The sequence below is a fragment of the Suncus etruscus genome, chromosome 5 (genome assembly GCF_024139225.1).
Source record: "Suncus etruscus isolate mSunEtr1 chromosome 5, mSunEtr1.pri.cur, whole genome shotgun sequence".
NCBI lineage: Eukaryota > Metazoa > Chordata > Mammalia > Eulipotyphla > Soricidae > Suncus > Suncus etruscus.
Genome location: NC_064852.1, coordinates 152,498,572 through 152,521,684, shown reverse-complemented (window position 1 = coordinate 152,521,684; position 23,113 = coordinate 152,498,572). Strand labels below are relative to the sequence as shown.

General features: G+C 37.2%; 1 protein-coding gene across 2 annotated transcripts in view; it reads left to right on the top strand.

Annotated features, from left to right (window-relative positions):
* The window catches only part of VPS13B (vacuolar protein sorting 13 homolog B), a 724,212-nt gene that overhangs the window by 35,516 nt on the left and 665,583 nt on the right, over positions 1-23,113 (top strand). For both annotated transcript variants that reach the window (XM_049773957.1, XM_049773956.1), the window contains exons 3-6: positions 4,079-4,199; positions 13,737-13,904; positions 16,675-16,856; positions 20,894-21,068. In XM_049773957.1, coding sequence (XP_049629914.1) covers positions 4,079-4,199; positions 13,737-13,904; positions 16,675-16,856; positions 20,894-21,068 — 646 coding nt within the window. The remainder of the gene's footprint in view (positions 1-4,078; positions 4,200-13,736; positions 13,905-16,674; positions 16,857-20,893; positions 21,069-23,113) is intronic.

Here is a 23,113-nt window from a genome sequence, read left to right as displayed (position 1 = left end):
TTTAAATTAAGGTTTTGGCTCCTGACCACTGTTCTTTCTGGCCTCTTAACAGGGCTACACTTAGCTGTACGGGCCTGGCCTCTCTTTCCCTCTAGTTATACTCTTTTTCTTACTATTGCTTAGATAGAAAGAAAAAAGCTCTGATGTGTCATGTGGACCCAACTTAGACTCCATGTGATTTGAAAGTGACTGTCCATCCCAGAACCCCTTGTGTAGAACTGACACAGTTCCCAGCTACAGCACCAGGAACCAAACTTCTTCCTGAGAATTTCTTTTTTTTAATTTTTATTTTTTTGCATTTTTTTCTTTATTTAAACATCTTGATTACAAATATGATTGTGATTAGGTTTCAGTCATGTAAATAGCACCCCCCTTCACCAGTGCAACATTCCCACCACTAATGTCCCAAATCTTCCTCCATCCTACCCCACCCCCACCTGTACTCTAGACAGGCTTTCCAATTCCCTCATTCATTCACGTGATTATGGTAGTTCTCAGTGTAGCTATTTCTCTAACTGCACTCACCACTCTTTGTGGTGAGCTTCATGAAGTGAGCTGGAAGTTCCAGCCCTCCTCTCTTTTGTCTCTGAAAATTACTGCAAAAATGGCTTTCATTTTCCTTAAAACCCATAGATGAATGAGACTATTCTGCGTCTCTCTCTCTCTGACTTATTTCACTCAGCATGATAGACTCTATGTACATCCATGTATAGGAAAATTTCATGACTTCATCTCTCCTGATGGCTGCATAATATTCCATTGTGTATATGTACCACATTTTCTTTAGCCATTTGTCTGTTGAAGGGCATTTTGGTTGTTTCCAGAGCCTGGCTATTGTGAATAGTGCTGCAATAAATATAGGTGTGAGGAAGGGGTTTTTGTATTGTATTCTTGTGTTCCTAGGGTATATTCCTAGGAGTGGAATAGCTGGGTCGAATGGGAGTTCAATTTCCAGTTTTTGGAGGTATCTTCATATCGCTTTTTATAGAGGTTGGACTAGAAGGCATTCCCACCAGCAGTGGATAAGAGTTCCTTTCTCTCCACATCCCCGCCAGCACCGATTGTTCTCATTCTTTGTGATGTGTGCCAATCTCTGTGGTGTGAGATTGTATCTCATCGTTGTTTTGATTTGCATCTGCTCTGGCACTAACTTGCACCAGTTTTGATATGACATCCTGACATGAGGAAACAGCAACCATTTGATCTAAGAGAGGGTTGCTTTATCTCATCACCTAACAGTTTGATGAATTCAGAAGACATGTCATCCTTTGCTCTGTGCAAAAACCAAGAGCGCTAACTACAGAAGACTGACTTTGACAAACATGATTGGGCATGATTTCTATCGTGGGACCAATAAGAAAGATCCTACCCTAGGCCTTAGCCTAGGATTTGTACAAAAAACAAGATCTCTAATTCCAGAGGTCTGACTTTGACAACTGCGACTAAGCAGAACTTCTGGACCACACTGAAAGACTCTATCCCAGGCTTTGTCCTAGGATCTGAGCAAAAACCAAGATCACTAATTACAGAAGACTGATTACAGTAACAGTGATGGAACAGAACTTCTAGAACCGTAAAGAAAGACTATCCTACCCTTCATCCTATGACCTATGCAGATTTCAAGATTTCTAGCTACAGAGGCCTGATGCTGTCATTTAAAACTGAGCGGAAAGTTTCCTGGCACCATAAAAAGACCTAGGGGTGTGAAAATGAGCATGTATGGAGCCTGTAGTAGTTCCCATGGCAGTATGCTTCAAGAGCAGAGAAATCCTGTATCTCTTAGGCCAAGGGAATCCCTGTCTAATTTCCCCAATACTATGTGCCTATGCAAAAAAAAAAAAAAAAAATCACAAAGCCTTGCCACATCATGATAGGCCTCCTTCCTTCGTTGTTTTTTTTTTTTTTTTGGTTTTTGGGCCACACCCGGCATTGCTCAGGGGTTACTCCTGCCTGTCTGCTCAGAAATAGCTCCTGGGAGGCACAGGGGACCTGGGACACCGGGATTCGAAGGAACCAACCACCTTTGGTCTTGGATTGGCTGCTTGCAAGGCAAATGCCGCTGTGCTGTCTCTCCGGGCCCATTTTTCTCTTTTTCTTCTTACTATTTTTTTCTTTTTCTCTTCTCTATTTTTTCTTTTTCTTTTTTATTATTTTAAATTTTGTTTATTTTCGTTCCTGTGGTTATTATATGATGATGGTTGTTTTCAGTAGCTGGGTGCCTTTTTTGGTAGATGCTGATTTTTGTATGTGTGTGTGTGTTTTTGCCTTCCCCCTCTTTTTCCCCTTTCTTCTTTTAAATCAATATTTATAAACTATAGAAGGAATTCTCCCAGTTTTTTCTTGTTGTTGTTGTTGTTGTTTTTCCCAACAGAACTACATAACATGATTCATCTTGTTCTGCCTCATGAATTGAGGGCGGGGGGAATGAAGGGTACCAAGACCAAACAGTCATGAACATTGATCGGGAATAAAAACGATCAGACTTGGGCCGGCGAGGTGGCGCTAGATGTAAGGTATCTGCCTTGCAAGTCCCATATGGTCCACCCAAGCCAGGGGCAATTTCTGAGTGCTTAGTGAGGAGTAAACCCTGAGCAACAAACGGGTGTGGCCTGAAAAACCAAACCAAACCAAAACAAAACAAAACCGATCAGACTCAAACACCAAACCCAAAGTCAATGACAACAGAATTGATACTCAGTCTACAACAAGCTATACACAGAGAGGAGCAGTTAACACTAGCAAGTGGTGGGGAGGAGAAAGGGGGAAGAGAGTGAGATATGGGATGTATGCTGGGAATAGAGGTGGAGGGAGGACAACACTGGTGGTAGGAATGGCCCTGATTTATTTCACCATGTACCTTAAATATTATTGTTACTGTGAAAGATTTGTAAATCACTTGGTCACAATAAAAATTATTAAAAAAAAAAAAGAGAAAGGCTTTGGTTGAACTATTTAAATTACTTATTTTTCTTTTCTTTTCTTTCTTTTTTTTTTTTTTGTTTTGTTTTTGGGTCACACCCGACAGTGCTCAGGGGTTACTCCTGGCTCTTTGCTCAGAAATCGCTCCTGGCAGGCTCAGGGGACCATATGGGGTTCTGGGATTCGATCCACTGTCCTTCTGCGTCTAAGGCAAACCCCTGTGCTATTTTTCCGGCCCCTAAATTACTTAAATATTTTTAATGGGCTCTTACATCCTTGGAGGCTGGTGTTAAATTTGTCTTTATAAATTTAGAGATTAATACATAGGAGAATTATGTTAATATATTAAATTAAAGCAGGAATATAATATTTACATTATAAATATATGTGACTAGTAGTTCTTGTATTTTCTACATCAAAACACAACCCTTTTCCTATCTGAATAATAATTCAGTAAACATTTAGTAGGATGCAAAGCATTTTAGAAAGATTAAGCTTCTTATTAAACATGATTAAGAAGACAGATTAATAAAGATTTTTTTCTATTTTCTTCTTGTGGTGCTAGGAATTGAATTCAAGATGTCACATACATGCAAACTAATGCTTTATTGCAGAGCCCAAATATGTAAACAAAGAGGACATTTATTCATTTGTTTTGTACTCAGAGATAGAAAGTGTTCAAGAAAAACTTCCAGACTTCCAGTAAATGGGACTCTTTAGGTAATTCAAACATAGGAATTATTTTGACATATCAAGTAGTATCTTTTTTTTTTTTTTTTCTTTTTGGGCCACACGCAGTGATGTTCAGGGATTACTACTCAGTATGAGCTCAGAAATTACTCCTGGCTTGGGGTCCATATGGGATGCTCAGTCCATCCTAAGTCAGCATGAGCAAGGCAGACACCCTATGATTTGTGCCACTGCTGTGGCCCCCAAGTAGTATCTTTTGATATCAGTTTAATAAAGAGTTTTAAAGCTCCCTGTCTTTAAAATACTGCTTAAGATGCAAATTAATAATTTCAGTTATATAGATTTTAGAGGCAAACATAAAATTGGGATAATGATCATTTAGCAATCATAATTGTATATTCAACAAAGCATCCTATAATATTGGATGTGAATGCTATTTAATGCTTTATTTTCTTTCAAATAAATATAGGACGATCATGACAGCTGTGGCTCTAATTCTATTGTTCGTAGTACCTCTGAGAACACAAAATCATCAGTGAAACCCAGAAGAATTCAGCAGGCTGCCCCCACAGATCCTGTTTTACCTCCAGGTAACTTCTAATGGGGTTCATAAAGCCAAAGTTTCAGTTATTATTGTCACTTATTATTTTAGCCCTTTGAGTGTTTGTTAGTGTAATAAAGTATTTGAAGTAGTGACCAGAGATAGCACAGTGGTAAGGCACATATAGTTGACCCTGATTTGATCCCTGGTACCACATGGTTTCCTAAGTACCATGTGTTCACTTTTTGATGCCACCTCCACTTCTTTCCAGCAGCATTGGGATGGCCCAGATAATTCCAGTAGAGCCCAAACAGAAAAGCAGCCTCCGACCCTTGAATTTCCGCAGCTGTAGTCTGTGTATTTGCTGAACTTTTAGCCTAGAGGTCTCCCAAATGTTTGCAACCAAAATTTGTTTTATTTTTTGGGCAATACCCAGTGGAGCTTACTCTTCTTTTTGCACTCAGGAATCACTTCTGTCAGACTAGGAGAGGGTGGAGGAGACCATATAGTTAGTATGTTGGGAATTGAACCTGAGTGGGTGTTTGCAAGGCAAATAACTCAAATAGCTCTCCTGTCCCATTTTTTCCGTTCAAATTTTGATGTTTTGTTTTTGCTAGTTGTCTTTCTTTCTTTGCTCACACCTGGAAATGCTCAGGACCTACTCAGAGATCACTCCTTACATGGACCTTACATGAACCTCTATCAGCCATGTGCAAGGCAAGCACCCTAATTGCATATTATCTCTAGCTAGTTATTCTTTTTTTTAAAGCCAGTCAAATTGAGCAGTGATGGGGGGTAGCTAGTTATTCTTAAATATTGTCTATCTGGTTATCTTTGAAATCCTTTATTACATACTCTCCAAGGAAAGACTTACTTCTGATTTTCCACTTAGAGGGTTTTTGTTTGTTTGTTTGTTTGTTTTTTAAACTATAAAAGTACTGGATAATTCTGAGTTTTGGGAAACTAGGAATTTCCTCACATAATTAAAATTTTTGAGAGATGGTCTTTTTAGCTTTTCTTTTCTTGAAAATTTTATTTACCTGGATGAGAACTGACTTACAAATATATGTCACTGCTTAAATATTTAATGAAGAAAACATTATGATCATTATGTTAGCTCTGTGGCTAAAGTGTATGCTATCTTAAATTTGTTTTTAACAAGGGGCTGAGCAATAATACAGCAGGTATGCACTTGCCTTGCATATGACTTATCTGGGATTGGTCCTTGGCATCCCATATGGGTCCCCCTAAGTACCACCAAGAGTAATTTCTGAGTACAGAGGCAAGAAAACTCTGAATATTACAGGGTGTAGCCGCAAAGTAAATAAACAAAAATTTTAAAAAAGCCTTTTTTTTTTTTTTTAAATTTTGGGCCAATCTCAGAGATGTTCAGGGGTTACTCCTGTCTATGCGCTCAGAAATTGCTTCTGGCTTGGGGAACATATGGAATGCACTGAGGGATCGAACCGTGGTCTGTCCTTGGTCAGCCACGTGCACGGCAAAAGCCCTACCGCTGTACCATCGCTTTGGCCCACCGAAAAACTTTTTTTTAACAGTAGTTGTTTTATTACTGAATTTTTATTTTTGTCACTTATTTTTTTCCTGAGGTATAGTTGGCTTTAGTGTATATCTGTTTTTTTACTTCAAAAGTTTGCAGCTTTCTACTAGTTTTAACCTAGTTACTTTTTTTTGACAGTGTTTTGGCACCATATTCTTGAGTTTTAACAGGCTGGAATTAGGTATACTTCATAAATATTATGAAATATATTTCATAGTCTACTTCCTCCAATTTATATTTGAAGTTACATTTAAACTGAAAATTTTAAGCTAGTGTTGTAAAGTGATATTAAGACTGGTACTTTTTTATTTCTCAACACTCAACTAACAAGCTTTGGTGGTAATTCCTTTGACTTCAGAATAGAATAAACGTTTTATGGTGGGGAAGTTGTTAGAAGAAGTTACTTTTATTTATAACTTCCTAAATTTTTGATAAGAATTTAAAAATAAAATAAAACCCTGATAAACTATAAACTGTAGCCTTTTCTTTATTAAATGGCAAACCCCTATTTGCTCAGAATTTCCTATTATGGCAGGCAAAAGATTAGTTTGGAGTGTAATTGCTGAATTTTGTTTTATGTATATGCTTTTTCCTGTATAGGAATTCAAAATAGTAGCATACTTTTGATGATACTGTATTAGAATATTTATCAGTATTCAGATATGTGTAAACTGGAGTGATGCTTGGTAAGAAAAAAAACATAAATGTAATAGAAAATATCCTATTTTTGGTGGCATAAAACAGAGCTGTTTTCTAAATGAACTGTGTGAGGTAGTTTTGAATTAGCATGTGATTTTTTTTTTCTGACTTCCTAACAGGAGAATTTATATCCTCTTTTATGCTGACATAAATCACTATTAAGGAACTTTTAAAGGAAGTAACTGAAGTTGTTGGGAAGTTACTGGGACGTAGAATAGCTAAACTTAATCTTGCCAAAGGAAGAAAGGGATAATTTCAGAATCCATTTAAACAATGGCCAAATTCTTTTATTTAAGGGTTACTCATCTGGTTTCTTCAAGATTCATCTCTGAGAGGCCGGAGCAGTGGCACAAGTGGTAGGGCGTCTGCCTTGCACGCGCTAACCTAGGATGGACCACGGTTTGATCTCCGGAGTCCCATATGGTTCCCCAAGCCAGGAATGATTTCTGAGCGCAGAGTCAGGAGTAATCCCTGAGTGTAACCAGGTGTGGCCCAAAACCAAAACCAAAACAAAAAGAGACTCATTTCTGGTTATCTTAACCTGCCTGCAAACCATAGAATTTTCATTTTTTTCCTAGGACAAGATGTTTTCTTTTTCTTCTTCTTCTTCTTCTTCTTCTTCTTCTTCTTCTTCTTCTTTTCTTCTTCTTCTTCTTCTTCTTCTTCTTCTCTTCTTCTTCTTCTTCTTCTTCTTCTCTTCTTCTTCTTCTTTCTTCTTCTTCTTCTCTTCTTCTTCTTCTTCTTCTTCTTCTTCTTCTTCTTTTCTTCTTCTTCTTCTTCTTCTTCTCTTCTTCTTCTTTTCTTCTTCTTCTTCTTCTTCTTCTTCTTCTTCTTCTTCTTCTCCTTCTTCTTTCTTCTTCTTCTCTTTCTTCTTCTTTTCTTCTTCTTCTTCTTCTTCTCTTTTCTTCTTCTTCTTCTTCTTTTCTTCTTCTTCTTTCTTCTTTCTTCTTCTTCTTCTTCTTCTTCTTCTTCTTCCTTCTTCTTCTTCTTCTTCCTTCTTCTTCTTCTTCTTCTTCTTCTTCTTCTTCTTCTTCTTCTTTCTCCTCTTCCTCCTCCTCCTCTTCCTCCTTCCTCCTCCTTCCTTCTCTTCCTCCTCCTCCTCCTTCCTCCTCCTTCCTCCTCCTTCCTCCTCCTTCTTCCTCCCTCCTCCTCCCTCCTCCTTCCTCCTCCTTCCTCCTTCCTCCTTCTTCTTCTTCTTCTTGTTTTTTTTTTTTTTTTTTTTTTTTGGTTTTTGGGCCAAACCCAACAGTGCTCAGAGGGTACTCTGCTCTCAGAAATCCCTCTTGGTAGGCTTGGGGAACTATATAGGATGCTGGGATTCAAATCACCATCTGGTTGGTTGCATGTAAGGCAAATGCCTTACCATTGTGCTATATCTCGGTCCCTAGGAAAGATTATTTTTCCAATATTGGGGTTACAAAGTTTCAGAGTTTTAACAGTTACATAGATCCAGAACTGCTCTTTGAGAAAAGCTTTGTTGTTGCCGATAGTTTGTTTTTGTACTCTTGAGGTGGGAGACTCTCTAATAAGAAAGAAATAAAAGTAAATATATAACATCCTTTTGCAATTTTTATTTTGATTATATAAATGTGATTTTTAGATTATGGACTTTGATTATTTAGTGCATTATATAACCATTTGCTGGTTTATGGTGTGTATTTAAGCAATGGCATAGAATTTAAAACTTTATAATGTACAGCAGTGGTCCTCAAACTATGGCCCGTGGGCCACATATTGTATTTGTATCTATTTTGTTTCTTCATTGCAAAATAAGATATATGCTGTATGTATGAGAATTCGTTCATAAGTTTTGTTTTTACTATAGTCAGACCCTCCAATGGTCTGAGGGACAGTGAACTGGCCCCGTTTAAAAAGTTTGAGGACCCCTGATGTACAGCATGTAGCAAAGGTTACTATTTCAAGAAAGTTTATGTATGCACTTGCCCTGTGATATGAAGCTTTCCTGTTCCTTTTCAGTTAATGTTGTCTTAGGATGTTCAGTTACTGCTAGTAATAATAATAAAAAATTTTGAAGCGGGGCCGGGCGGTGGCGCTGGAGGTAAGGTGCCTGCCTTACCTGCGCTAGCCTAGGAGACGGACCGCGGTTCGATCCCCCGGCGTCCCATATGGTCCCCCAAGCCAGGAGCGACTTCTGAGCGCATAGCCAGGAGTAACCCCTGAGCGTTACCGGGTGTGGCCCAAAAACCAAAAAAAAAAAAAAAAAAAATTTTGAAGTGTGGGGTTAGCTTATATCCTATAAGACAGGGGTCTCAAACTCGCGGCCCTCCGTACAACATTTTGTGGCCTGTGGCTGGCCTTCAAATATCGCAGTATTCGCGATTATTCGGTAAGCAAAGCGAAATCCCTTATGCGGCCCTGCCTCACCCTGAGTTTGCCTCCTGCGGCCCCCAGGTAAATTGAGTTTGAGACCCCTGCTATAAGATATATTTGAGTCCTAGAGTTTTTAATAAATAAAATTTTTTTTTTTTTTTTTTTTTTTTTTTGGTTTTTGGGCCACACCCGGCGGTGCTCAGGGGTTACTCCTGGCTGTCTGCTCAGAAATAGCTCCTGGCAGGCACGGGGGACCATATGGGACACCGGGATTCGAACCAACCACCTTTGGTCCTGGATCGGCTGCTTGCAAGGCAAACGCCGCTGTGCTATCTCTCCGGGCCCGCATAACTATCTTTAAAATTACTTAATTTCTTCTCTTTGCTTTTTACTCAAAGTATATATATGCATATACATATTTGATTAGAAAGATTTGCAGTTTGGAGAAACTAGAAGTTGTGCTGTCCAATTGGTTTGTATTATGATTTATTCCTCTACATTCCTTAGCATAGATGTCAGCAAACATTTTCTCTGATGGGCCAGGTAATAAATACTTTTGATTTTGCAAACCATTTGTTTTCTGTCATAGTAGTTTTGATACAATGTGAAATCTGCCACAATCTAATGTATGCATCTCTGTTCCAATAAAACTTTATATACAAAAACAGATGTCACAGGCATTATTTTGCCAACTCCTAATCTCATACAGTGTCTGGTTCATGTACAGATTTGCTGCACTGCAAAAATTGAGCTGTGCAAATCAACGTTTTTTCCCTTACTTAATAATAAGAGTCATAGTCAGTGTTGAATAAGAAACTGCTTTAGTTTTTTCTGGTCTGTAGTCTGTTTTTTTTTGGCACATGGAGTCTTGAAAACATTTTGAAAAGTTATAAACCCATTCAGATTTGCATATAATTTTAGGATATTTTACATGCCCTCTGAAGTCAATCCATAGATATAGTTACGTTTCCTAGTCCATATTCCGTGTATGAGAAAATGGAAAAAGTCAGCTATCTTTGAGGAGAAATAATTACATTTTGGATCACTTATTCGAAAATTTGTTTTTGTAGAGGCTTTGAATATAAAATTGAAGGTTTTATATATGTTATGTACGCATGTAAACATGTGTGCTGAAATGCTTGTTATCTTGGACAGTGTATATGGTTTTTTTGAAATTTTTCTTGAAAGGAGAGTGAGAATATGTATCAGGTAACTTAAAAATACTTGTAAAATATTTTAACAATGAACTCTGCTCATGGTGGCTCTGGGGTTCATGTTGTCTTATTTAAAAAAACCAGAAACACTTTCACAAATCTGAATTAGAATGTTAGTGTATTGTTACAGAAGTAGCAAAGTCACCTCCCCTCTATTTGCCTGTGGAGCAAGACAAAAGTTTAAAAGGATTCAATGACTGTAACTTCTGGAACATCTAATAGTAGGCAAGATCATGTTGCAAATGAAAAAGATGCTGGGCTTACTTCAATTCTATTTTTGTGCATTAAAATAATCTTTTTTTAATGTCTAACATCTTCCACTGATACATTTTTTAAAAATTTGAAATGGTGTCAAGCCAAATAAGTTAGGTAAATGTTAATTGGCAGATTTATTAACCTCCAAGTTTCAGGGGATTATAAAGAAAACATAACAGAAATGGTATGTTGAAGACTGTTGCAAGAGCAGCCAAGGTGTTCTTTTTATCTTGAGGTTCTGCTCACGCCCAGAGACTGAAATCTATTGCTAATTCTTCCTTTCATATTCTTTCTCTTTTTCTCTGTTCTTCTTGCACCTCTTCTATTTCTCTTTTACTCCCTCTTTCTACCCTTCCAATCTCTCTTCCATTTTTGCACTGTATTCAGCTTGCAGCTGACACAGGGATCATTCCTGGTGATACTGGGCCCAAGAATTGAAACAGGGTTGATCCATTGAAGGTCTATACTGTCTCTCCAGGCCTATTTTTAACCTTTTAAGGAGGAGAGTTTGGAGACCTATCTGCTTCTGAATATTGAATCCTCAGATTGGAAGTGAAGGTTATTTTTCTGTTCAAATTTCAATGAGAAGTATTTGCATTATGTATGACTTATAAGTCATGTATCAGTAATCCGGAAGGGAAGCCCCAGGTATTGATGTTATTTCTTTCATACAGGTGTTCTTTCTTATTAATATATTGATCCTTTTGAGGTAGGTTATGCTTAAAGATATTTTTCAATAACATTTACAATATCTCAAAACTTACCACAAAGAGTGGTGAGTACAGTTAGTGAGAAATAGCTACACTGACAACTATCATGGCCATTTTAATGAGTGAGAGAAGTAGAATGCCTGTCTCAAATACAGGGCGTTAGGGAACATTGGTGATGGGAACGTTGCACTGGTGAAAGGGGGTGTTCTTTTTATGACTGAAACCCAACTACAATCATGTTTGTAATTATGGTGTTTAAATAAAGATATTATTTGAAAAATTTTACATTATCTAATGTTTATATTTTGTTATGGAAGAGATAATAATTGGATAACCCTTATTTTACTATAATAGATTAAATTTGAAGACATAGGTAACACAGAGCTGTAATAGTTTAAATTAAAAAAAATTGCTATTGTAGAAAAAAGGTTTAATTCCTAAATGTTTAGTGCTCTGTGAATGATGCTATTCTGGGGCAGTGGTTTCCAACTTCTGTCTATGGACCATTTCCAGCACACAGGTGTTTAAAAAAGTGAAAGTCATGATCTATCACAGTGGTTATTAACTGCTAGTTTATGGACCTCAGGCAGCTGTGGGTGCTCAGGTGTAGAGAGATAGAAAAGTATAATATTTTAAAAAAAGTGTTTATATAATTACTAAATTTGCAATTGTAAATTTAAATTAGTAAATTAATAATTTTATAGTTTCTAAATTAAATTACTACAATACTAAACTACTAATTTTTAAAGTTTACATGTTAATTTTATGACATATAATAGGACTTTTAATACTTCTGATGGCTTTGATATACAGTTTAATTTAGTTAAACATTTAAATTTTTTGGAATCTGATTTGAGTGAATGAAGGAGTTGATTTTTACAAACTTGTTATGGTTGAGGAACTTAAAAATAAATATTACTTTCATTAGACTGTAGGAACAGCGTCAGAACTTGGTACTGTTTTGCCCAGTAGAGTTCTGACTGAGGAATATGAGCAAATAGTTTCATGAAATATCTTTAGACTTTAGTTAGCTTTTTTAGTTAGCTTTTAAGTAATGGTTTGAGTACATTAAAGTTTTCCTTTTTTTCTTTTTTGCTATTATATGGATGGACCACACCTAGCTGCTGGCAGGAGAATATGTGTGTGCCTCATAGTATCAGTGATTGGACCCAGTACCTCACGCATTAGCTCTAGCCTTTGAGCAACAGTGTTGGTTCTCTTAAATATTCTTATTAAATGTTATTCATATTTAATTGAATTATATGTGTGTATACATGTACATACACACATATATGTACACCCACCACATATATATTGTGTGTATATATATAGATATATATATATATATAGTTTTTGGTCACAACCCTCTGGCTCTGCACTCAGAATTTACTCCTGGCAGGCTTGGGGGACCATATGGGATGCTGGGGATTGAACATGGGTCAGCCACATTCAAGGCAAACACCTGCTTGCTGGATTATTGCTCCAGCCCCAAACTAAATTTATATTTTTAAGTTACCCAATTAAGTATATCTATTGTGTGAGAAAATTTTGAAAGATATAGAGTAGTCTATAGTAGCTTGAAACATAAAAGAAACTTTTTGAGATACTAAGAAAACTATGGAGAAAAGTAATGTTCACTAATTCTTGAGTTTTTAAAAAAGAATTATCTTATTTCCTCATGTTTTCATTATGCTTTGTTTATTCTCTCCTTTATAATACTTTATCATTTAAAAAACTTTATTATATTATTTCCCCCAGTTAATATTTTCTTTCTTATTCTACATTTAACATTTTCCTATTTAATTTTCTCCGTTTCAACATTATATATTAGCAAGTGAAAGTTGTTAAATGTTCACTAGGTTGACTGTTCCTCCTATCTTTCTTTCTGCAAGATCTAATTTTTGATTTTTTTTGTTTGTTTGTTTTTGGGCCATACCTTGCAGCACTCAAGGGTTATGCCTGGCTCTGTATTCAGAAATCACTCCTGGCAGGTTTGGGGGACCATATGGGATGCCAGGAATCGAACCTGGGTCCACCTTGTCTGCATGCCAGGCAAACTCTCTACTGTTGCGCTGTCACTCTGGCCCTGAATTTTTGAATATTTTTGTGGTTTTTTTTTTTTTTTTTTTTTCTTTTGGGCCACATCTGATAATGCTCAGGGGTTACTCCAGGCTATGTGCTCAGAATCGCCCCTGGCTTAGGGGACCATATGGGATGCCAGGGGATTGAACCATGGTCCGTCTTAGGTTAGCACGCACAAAGCAGACGCCTTACCGCTTGTGCCACCGCTCTGGCCCCTACTGCTGGTTTTTTGATCTGGGAGAGCTCCTGTTAGTGCTAACTGGACCATTTGTTCTGTGTATCAAAACTGGGCAACAAAAACATGCTTCACCTATTGAGTTATCTTCCCAGCCTCCCTAGGAAATCGCATCTTGATAGATCAAAAAGAATCTTAAGAAATTTGTTCTAATGTATTATGTTATCAGCTACTATAACTTTGTTTCATTTGGGAAGTGTTCATGCAATAGGCAGAAATTAATTTGTTGAAGGGGGTCCAGAATGATATTGAAAAAGTATTATATTCTGTTTTCCTTAGAACATAAAAAGTTCATTCTGTTGATAATGGTTATTTCCACTGAACTTGTTATTAGCTATGTAGCTTTGACAGACCTTTTTTTTTTTTTAACCTATCTCAATGTCAGTTTCCTCTTTGCAGTATATCTACTAAATAATATCTACCTCTTTAAATTCATAAACATTTTAAGAAAAATTTCAGACCATAACTGACTTAATTTCTTTCTTTTCTTTCTATTTTGTAGGTTATGTGCAGAGTTTGATTAGACGGGTTGTAAATAATGTAAATATTGTTATAAATAATCTCATATTAAAATATGTTGAAGATGACATTGTTCTTTCAGTCAATATTACTTCTGCAGAATGTTATACAGTAGATGAATTATGGGATCGTGCATTCATGGATATTTCTCGTGAGTATATATTAAGAATAATGTATATTTAAAAATAATTTTTGTATTTAAGCACCATGGTTACAAAAATGTTTAGAGTTGGGTTTTAGTCGTCGAATGGACACCACCTTTCACCAGTGTAACTTTCCTGCCACCAGTGTTGCCCATCTTCCTCTTCCCCCAACCCCGGCCTATCTTCAGGACAGGCATTCTGTTTCTCTTCTTCACAGTAGAGGTTAGTGTAGTTATTTCTCTAACTACGCTCACCATTCTTTTGTGATAAGTTTCATATCATGGGCTGGTCCTTTTGGCCCTCATCTCTAGAGTCTTTGGGTATTATTATCATACTGTCTTTTGTTTATTGTAAACCTCACAGATCAATGAAATGAATGTGCCTATCTTTCTTCCTCTGACTCAATTTCACTCAGCATAGTAGCCTCCTAGACAAATTTCATGACTTCATTTTTCCTAACAACTGCTTAGTATTTCATTGTATAGATGTACCGTATTTTCTGGCATATAAGACGACCGGGCGTATAAGACGACCCCCTAATTTTACATATATTCACTGTATAAGACAGAACGTTCCTGTGCTGCAACTGTATGTACCACAGTGAGCCAATCACAATAAGCAAAGGTTCAGAGGTTAGACTGTAATAGACGTCCTCTCTGACTCTGGCCGATCTGAGCAGGCTTTTTACAGTGTAGATTCGGGTCCAGAACATTGTCTAATTTGCATGCATCAAAAGCCTGCTTGGATTGGCTGAGTTAGAGAGGCGGTCTGAGCAGCCTTGCAGTGATTGGTGCAGGATCGAGTTGGAAAATTCGTTTGTGGCAGTATTCAGACAATTTTTGTTTAGTGGCATATTGAAACATTTTTCGGGATATACTCACCGTATAAGACGACCCCGGTTTTCGGTTGACTTTTTTTTTTGTTTCAAAATACGGTACCACAGTTTCTTTAGCCAATCATCTGCTGTCATGCACCTGGGTTGTTTTCAGATTCTGGCTATTGTAAACAGTGCTACAATGAATATATGAATGTAGAGGGCATTTTATATTGTGTTTTGTGTTTCTAATCTATATCCTTAGGAGTTGTATTGCTGGACCATATGGGAGCTCAATTTCAGGTTTTTAAGAAATATCTATATTGTTCTCCAGAAAGGCTGGGCTAGACAGCATTCCCATCAGCAGTGAATGAGTGTCTCTTTATCCCCATATCCATGCTAGCTCTGGTTGATCTTGTTCTTTGTGATGTGTGCTAGTCTCTGTAGTGTGAGATGATACCTCGTTGTTTTGATTTATATCTCCCGGATGATTAGTGATGCAGAACATTTTTTCATGTGCCTTTTGGTCATTTGTATTTCTTCTTTGAGAAAGTATCTGTTCATTTCTTCTTCCCATTTTGATGGGGTTAGATGTTTCTTTTTCTTTTTCTTTTTTTTTTTTTTGGCCACACCCGGCTATGCTCAGGGGTTACTCCTGGCTATCTGCTCAGAAATAGCTCCTGGCAGGCACGGGGGACCATGTGGGACGCCCGGGATTCGAACCAACCACCTTAGGTCCTGGATTGGCCGCTTGCAAGGCAAACACCGCTGTGCTATATCTCTGGCCCCAGATTTTTTTTTTAAGTTCTGTCAGTACCTTGCATATCTTTGATATTAGCCTTTTTTATCTAATGGATATTGGGTGAATAGTTTTTCTGTTCTGTGGATGGCCTTTTTATCCTTATCACTGTTTTCTTTGAGGTGCAGAAGCTTCTCAGCTTAATATAGTCCCACCTGTGTATCTCTGCTTCCACTTGATTGGAGAGTGCTGTTTCCTCCTTGAAGATGCCTTTAGTTTCAGTGTCATGGAGTGTTTCACCACGTGTTGTCTGTACACCTTATGGTTTCAGGTCTGATATCAAGGTCTTTAATCCATTTGGATTTGACCTTTGTGGATGGTGTTAGATGGAGGTCCGAGTTTTCTTTTTTGCATGTGGCTGACCAGTTGTCTCAACACCACTTATTGAATAGGCTTTCCTTGCTCCATTTTGCATTTTTTGCCCTTTTATCAAATATTAATTGATTGTATGCCTGGGAAACATTCTCTGAATACTCAAGTCTATTCCACTGATCTGAGGGTATGTCTTTATTTCAGTGTCATGCTGTTTTAATGACTATTGTTTTGTAATACAAATTAAAGTTGGGGAAAGAGATACCTCTGATATTCCTTTTCCCAAGGGTTGCTCTAGCTATTCACGAGTGGTTTTTGTTTCAAATGAATTTTCGGAGTGTTTGATCCATTTCTTTGAAGAATGTCATGGGTATTCTTAGAGGGATTGCATTACATCTTTACAGTAGTTATCATATTGAACCAATAAATGTGTAGTGAGTAGAAATGATTTTTTCAGTGTAAAAGTTTAAATGAGACTGGTGAAATGTTATTTTAAATATGACTTTTGAAGACTAATTAAAAATTCAATGGAATTGCAAAAAAATAACAAGTGTTTAAATTGTCTTTGATTTGTAATTAGTTATTATGCAAATTTGGGTCATTTTACTTCATTTCTTTGATTTACAATTCTTCATAAAAGCATAAAATATAGGATTATGCCTTTTTCATTGTTGGGATTTTTAAATTATAAAATACATGAGAAGTTCTTTTGGTAGGTTCTGATATACTATCTTGAATACTCCATGAATCTTTTCTACTAGCTATATTTTACTGATATTTGTACCAATAAAGATTGCATTTTCTCTTAATTTCTATTCTAAAATATTCTAAAATATTTTTCTTCTTGTTTTAGCAATTTATCTGGTGCTGAGAAAGGTTATCAACTTTTCTGATTGTACAGTTTGTCTTGATAAACGAAACGCTAGTGGTAAAATAGAATTTTATCAGGATCCTTTGTTGTACAAGTGTTCCTTCAGAACTCGTCTGCATTTTACATATGATAATCTAAATTCCAAGATGCCTTCTGTTATTAAAGTAGGTATTTCTCTACTGGTTGAATTTTACTTGTTTTTATTTTTTAATTGTGCATGATAATCATTATTAAAAACCATAAGAAAGTAATCTTAAACATATATGTGGATTTTTTTTTTAATAAAAATCTTTGGGACTGGAGCGATAGTTCAGTGGTAGGGCATTTGCCTTGCACGAGGCTGACCCAGGATGGACCTTGATTCTATTCCTGGCATCCTATATAGTCCCCCAAGGCCAGGGGCGATTTCTTAATGCATAGCCAGGAGTAATCCCCAAGCGTCACTAGTTATGGCCCCAAAACAAAACAAAACAAAATGTTTGTTTGTAACTTAGACATTATATTTTATACATTGTACATATTTTTGTTATATTTCATACATTTTATATGTTATATATTTTTTGTTTTTTATATTTCAGTAGTGATAAGTTTTATTATAGTTTTTAACTTGTTTTACTGTTTATTAGTCTTTCTTCAAATAGATGGGAATAATTTCTTTTTTAAATCTTACTATTTTATAGTCACTGTGAAATTACAAAGTTATTTATGGTTGATTTTCAGGCGTACAATGTTTTAACACTGTTCCCTTTACCTTTTTCACTGTGAAACCTGCAAGTGAGCAGATTTACACAAGCAAAATTGCAGTTATGGCTGATATGGCTTTGAAGAACAAAGATTTTACCTGAAACTGTTTTGTTTCAGTTTTTATGCTCTCATGATTCAGGTGCCTTCATTTCTGTAAATTTTCGCCTTATTTTTTTTCTCTTCCTGTGACTGTAAGTCTTCACCTTGTTTTTTCTTTTTGATGCTAGTCTTTGTCAGCTACTTTTCACTCCATAGTTTTCTTCAATTTCTCTCACAGTTGAATGAATACTTTCCTCCACAATAGGCATTTCCCATCCCATTATCTCCTTCTTCCACTACCCTCCATCCTTCTCAAGGGTTTTTTTTTTGCCTATTGGATACCAGTTCCCATGTGATACAAATAATTTTTAAAAGTTTATGCCTTCAGTGAACTGAGTTTTTGTCTTGTATTCTTAGAAATTGAAAGCAACTATGCTTATTTCCCCTTCTCATTCTTAGATAACTTTATAAAAGTTGTTTTGTTAACATTTTTTGGTTCAGGAAATTTTAGATTTTGATGATTTCAAAATGCAGTTAAATGTAAGGGCACAGATACTGTCAGGTAATGTCCTTTGCTATGTGTGAACATTTATTATTAAAGATTTGATATATAATGTCAATGTAGAGCCTTATATTTTTATCATATGTTTTCTAATATGTGTTTTTAAAAGTTTCACATGGGGTTGGAGACATAGACAGGGGTTTAAATGCTTGCCTTCCAGTGGCCAACCCTAGCTTGGTTCCTGATACTGCAAATAGTCCCTTGAGTATTGACAGGAGTGATTTCTGAGCATAGAACAGGAATATGCTTTGAGTGAACACAGCTAGGTAGAACCTCCAAGTCCCCCTTCTTCCCACAAAGGTTTGCATTGTGACTCATTAGTTAAGTAGTTTTTTATTTTGTTTGTTTTGTTATTTGGGTCACACCCAGTGGCGCTCTGGGGTTACTCTGGCTTTGTGCTTAGAAATTTCTGTAGCAGGTAAGGTGCCTGCCTTACCTGCGCTAGCCTAGGACGGACCGCGGTTCGATCCCCCGGCGTCCCATATGGTCCCCCAAGCCAGGAGCGACTTCTGAGCGCATAGCCAGGAGTAACCCCTGAGCGTTACCGGGTGTGGCCCAAAAACCAAAAAAAAAAAAAAAAGAAATTTCTGTAGCAGGCTTGGGGGACCATATGGGATGCCGGGATTCCAACCACCATCTGTCCTTGGTAGGCTGCATGCAAGGCAAATGCCCTACCACTCTGCTGTCTCTCCGGCCCCATATTAATTAATTTTTAATGTGAAATTTTGTTATTAATTTATATTAATGTTCAATAATGGAAAAGTAGGCTCTAAATCCAAACACTGAGATTGCTTTTTGTATATAGCTGTATAAATGTATTTTATGTTTATAAAACATGCAAGGCTTAGTTCTATGGCTCAAATAGATTTATTAAATTTAAATATATTTAACATTTTATATTATATGTAAATTATATAATTAAATATATTTAATATATGAAATTACTTACTTTTTGGGTAATGTTCAATTATCCATGCTTTGCCCCTTAAAAGAAGCCAAAGAACTTCTTTGGCAAAGATAAACATGATGGATTATTTTATAGCATTGATACCTGCATCTCAGGATATATTGTTTTACTGTACTGTTTTTGCCTTGAATTTGCTAATGCAATTAGGGAATTTAAGGTAAGTTCAGGATATAGTTTAAAAGCAAATAATGACTAAATGTAATCCTATCTATGAAGCACTATCACTGATATTTAGCACAAGTTGTTTACTCTAGGGTAGGTTAAGTTAGAGAAAAGAAAAAAATGAATGTACAGAATACTTAGTCTTGGCATAAATAATCATGTATTCTCAACATTAATAAGTTGTATTCTATTGTAAAAAGTGGTAATGTTTTCTTATTCTGGGAATCATCAAATTTATAATGTAATCATTCACATTTCTAATACATTGAGTATTTTATTAATAATGTTCTGATAAAGATTTGCCACCTTGTTATACCTGTCATTCTTCTTACTCTTACAAAATGCATTTATTAAGGTTATCTAGCAAATTAACCTCATTGATCATCTTTTTTTTTTTTTTTGGTTCTTGAGTCATAACCCGGCAGTGCTCAGTAGTTCCTCCTGGCTCTGGCTCAGAAATCGCTCCTGGCAGGCTCGGGGGACCATATGGGATGCCGGGATTCAAACCATCCTTCTGCATGCAAGGCAAACGCCCTACCTCCATGCTATCTCTCTCCGGCCCCATTGATCATCTTAAAGATGGAATTTTCCAAAATGCTCTCAGTGACTTACTGCTCTGTTTGGAGCCCTTGACATGTGTTTTTAATTTAAATTAGAATTTTGACAATTATAATAATTTAGGGCCAGAACCCAAAGCAGTGTTCCTGGGAGAGGGGAACTAGCTCCAGGTCTGTGCTCAGAGCCTTCCTCATGAGCCTGAGTGGGGTTGATCTGGGGACCAGTAAGCATAGCACGCACCCTGCCTTTTGAGCTTCTCTCTAGCCTTTCACACTTTTTTTTTCTTTTTTTTTTTTTGGTTTTTGGGACACACCCGGTGACCCTCAGGGGTTACTCCTGGCTATGCGCTCAGAAATCGCCCCTGGCTTGGGGGGACCATATGGGACACCGGGGGATCGAACCGAGGTCCTTCCTTGGCTAGCGCTTGCAAGGCAGACACCTTACCTCCAGCGCCACCTACCCGGCCCCTCTTTCACACTTTTTTTTTCTTTTTTTTTTTTTTGGTTTTTGGGCCACACCCGGTGACCCTCAGGGGTTACTCCTGGCTATGCGCTCAGAAGTCGTTCCTGGCTTGAGGGACCATATGGGATGCTGGGGGATCAAACTGAGGTCCGTCCTAGGCTAGCACTGCCAAGGCAGACACCTTACCTCTAGCGCCACCACGCTGGCCTTTCACACATTTTTATCTGTTTCTAGGGATGGTCAAATTTTGTGGTTGGTGAAATTTGGGGTGCTCAGTGCTTACTCCTTATTCTGTACTTTAGAGTCTTTCTTGGCACTGCTCAGGTGCACCATGCTCACTCCTGGCTGTCTCCCTGGACCTATATGGTATATTTTGTACTATGGTTAAATGTCTTACTTGATATCAAAAGAATAGAGTTGTTGGAAGGCTTAAAAATATTTTTTGCTTGTTTTTCTATATTTGATAGTGTTCTGAATCCTAGTGTGCATTTATACTTTAGCATTTTATGCATTTATTATTGACTTAATTCAGTTTCTAAAGTTTATTGATCTTAAATTTTTATTTTATTTTGGCTTAAATGTTACAAATGTTTACAACTATGATTTTTTAATATGTACTTCATTCGAAAACTTTCAACATTTCTCTATAATGTTAAAAGTTGCTCTCTTTGAGCATAAATTTGTTTATTTTTGTTTTCACACTGCAGATTCATACCTTAGTAGAGAGTTTGAAACTTTCTATCACAGATCAGCAGCTGCCAATGTTTATCCGAATAATGCAACTTGGGATTGCTCTTTACTATGGTGAATTAGGTCATTTTAAAGAAGGAGAAATAGAAGACTCTACCTGTCACAATAAAGATATGTTAGGGAACATTACAAGTAAGTATATACAAATGTTACTTTGTCTCCTCTTCTTATAAAATGTTTTCGCCATTATGAAAAGGAAAAATACATTAGGCTGTATTTTGCAGTTTTGAAACTATTGATTTTTTAATTTTCTCTATTATGCTGAATGCTAGTCCACTTTTTTTATTTGCTTGTTTGTTCTACTCAATGATGCTCAGTAATGCTCAGGTCTTAATCCTGCCTTTGTGCTTCGCGAACACTCCTGAGAATACTTGGGGGACCATATGTGGTGCTAGTGATTTAAGTGGGCCTACTGCTTGCAAGGCAAGCACCTCACTCCCCATACTAGCTCTCATGTCCCAATTCCAATTTTTAAAATAAGTGCTGAAATAATTTTAATATGTCCAGTAGATGTTAGATATCAGAATATGCATATATAAAATTTAACATAGAACAATCTTATATTTTCCTAGTAAATTACAGTGCTGGTAGTATTTCAGCTAAGACTTGCCAGGCTTTTTAATTAATGCATTGTTACAAATCTTTGATTAGTACTTGATTTTTTTTTATTTTTATTTTGGGCCACACCTGATGATGCTTAGGGTTTTTCTGGCTATGTATTCAGAAATTGCTCTTGGCTTGGGGGACCATATGGGACTCCGGGGGAATTGAACCATGATCCTTCCTAGGCTAGTGTGGGCAAGGCAGATAGATGCCTTCCTGCTTCTGCCACCACTCTGGTCCCAATAATTACATGTTCATTACATGATGACAGTGGCTTAATTGATTTAATCAATTCATATGCTTAAAGCCTACTATATGTAGGCCACTATTGTTGGTAATGTGGGATAAATACAGAGACAAAATTAAAGATGTTTTCCTTTTAATTAAAATTTTAACATTTGTATGAAACTGCCAGAATTTTTAGGTGATGTGTTCATTTTATGTTTTTATCTATAGATATGAGAATTACAGTTGCTCCACATTTTTACCAACATTTGGTGCAGTTGGGCTATTTTTTGCTTTTTGATATGTGTATGAATATGTTATATCCTTAGAGGATTTAATTAGTATTTCTCTGATGAAAAATCATTTGAATTTTTTCTTGAGTCTGTTGACCATGTATGTACACCCATTGTAAAGTATATGTTAGCTGTTAGTCTATATCAAATCTATTATTGGTTTCATTACTAATTTTAGGTATTCATTTAGAGAGTCTAATGACTATCTTGTCATATAATTTAGGAGCTTTTTTTCAAACCTGTGATTGAAAATTGTTTAAAGGACTGGAAGGTACCCGTGGGTCTCGAACCCCCAAACATGATCATACAGCCAAGTTTGCCAAAGTAACCACTGAAACCACTGAGCTAAGGCCAGTCCCTGTGACTGAAAATTGTTTTTTTAATTAATCCTTTTAATTTTATTTTAATTTTCAAATAGCTCTCTTTTGATTAGATCCTTTCCCCCTTTTTAAAGAAAGAGCCACTCTTGGCAGTGCTCAGGGCTACTCCTCAACCCTCCCTACTCCCCTCCCTCTCTGCTTTCCTCCTCCCTTTTTGGGGGGGTCACACCCAGTGGCACTCAGTGGCTTTGAGCTAAAGAAATCACTTCTGGCAGGCTTGGTACCATATGGGATGCTGGGGATTGAACCTGCATTGGCTGCATGCAAGGCAGATGGCCTACCAACTGCTATTGCTCTGGCCTTCCTTCCTTCCTTCCTTCCTTCCTTTCCTTCCTTCCATTCCTTCCTTCCCTTCCTTCCTTCCTTCCTTCCTTCCTTACCTTCCTTCCTTTCCTTCCTTCCTTCCTTCCTCCCTTCCTCCCTCCCTCCCTCCCGTCCCTCCCTCCCTCCCTCCCCCCTCCCTCCCTCCCTCCCTCCCTCCCTCCCTCCCTTCCTTCCTCCCTCCCTCCCTCCCCTCCCTCCCTCCATCCCTTCCTTCCTTCCTTTCCTTCCTTCCTTCTTTCCTTCCTTCCTTCCTTCTTTCCTTCCTTCTTTCCCTCCCTCCCTCCCTCCCTCCCCTCCCCTCCCTCCCTCCCCTCCCTCCCTCCCCTCCCTCCCTTCCTTCCTTCCTTCCTTC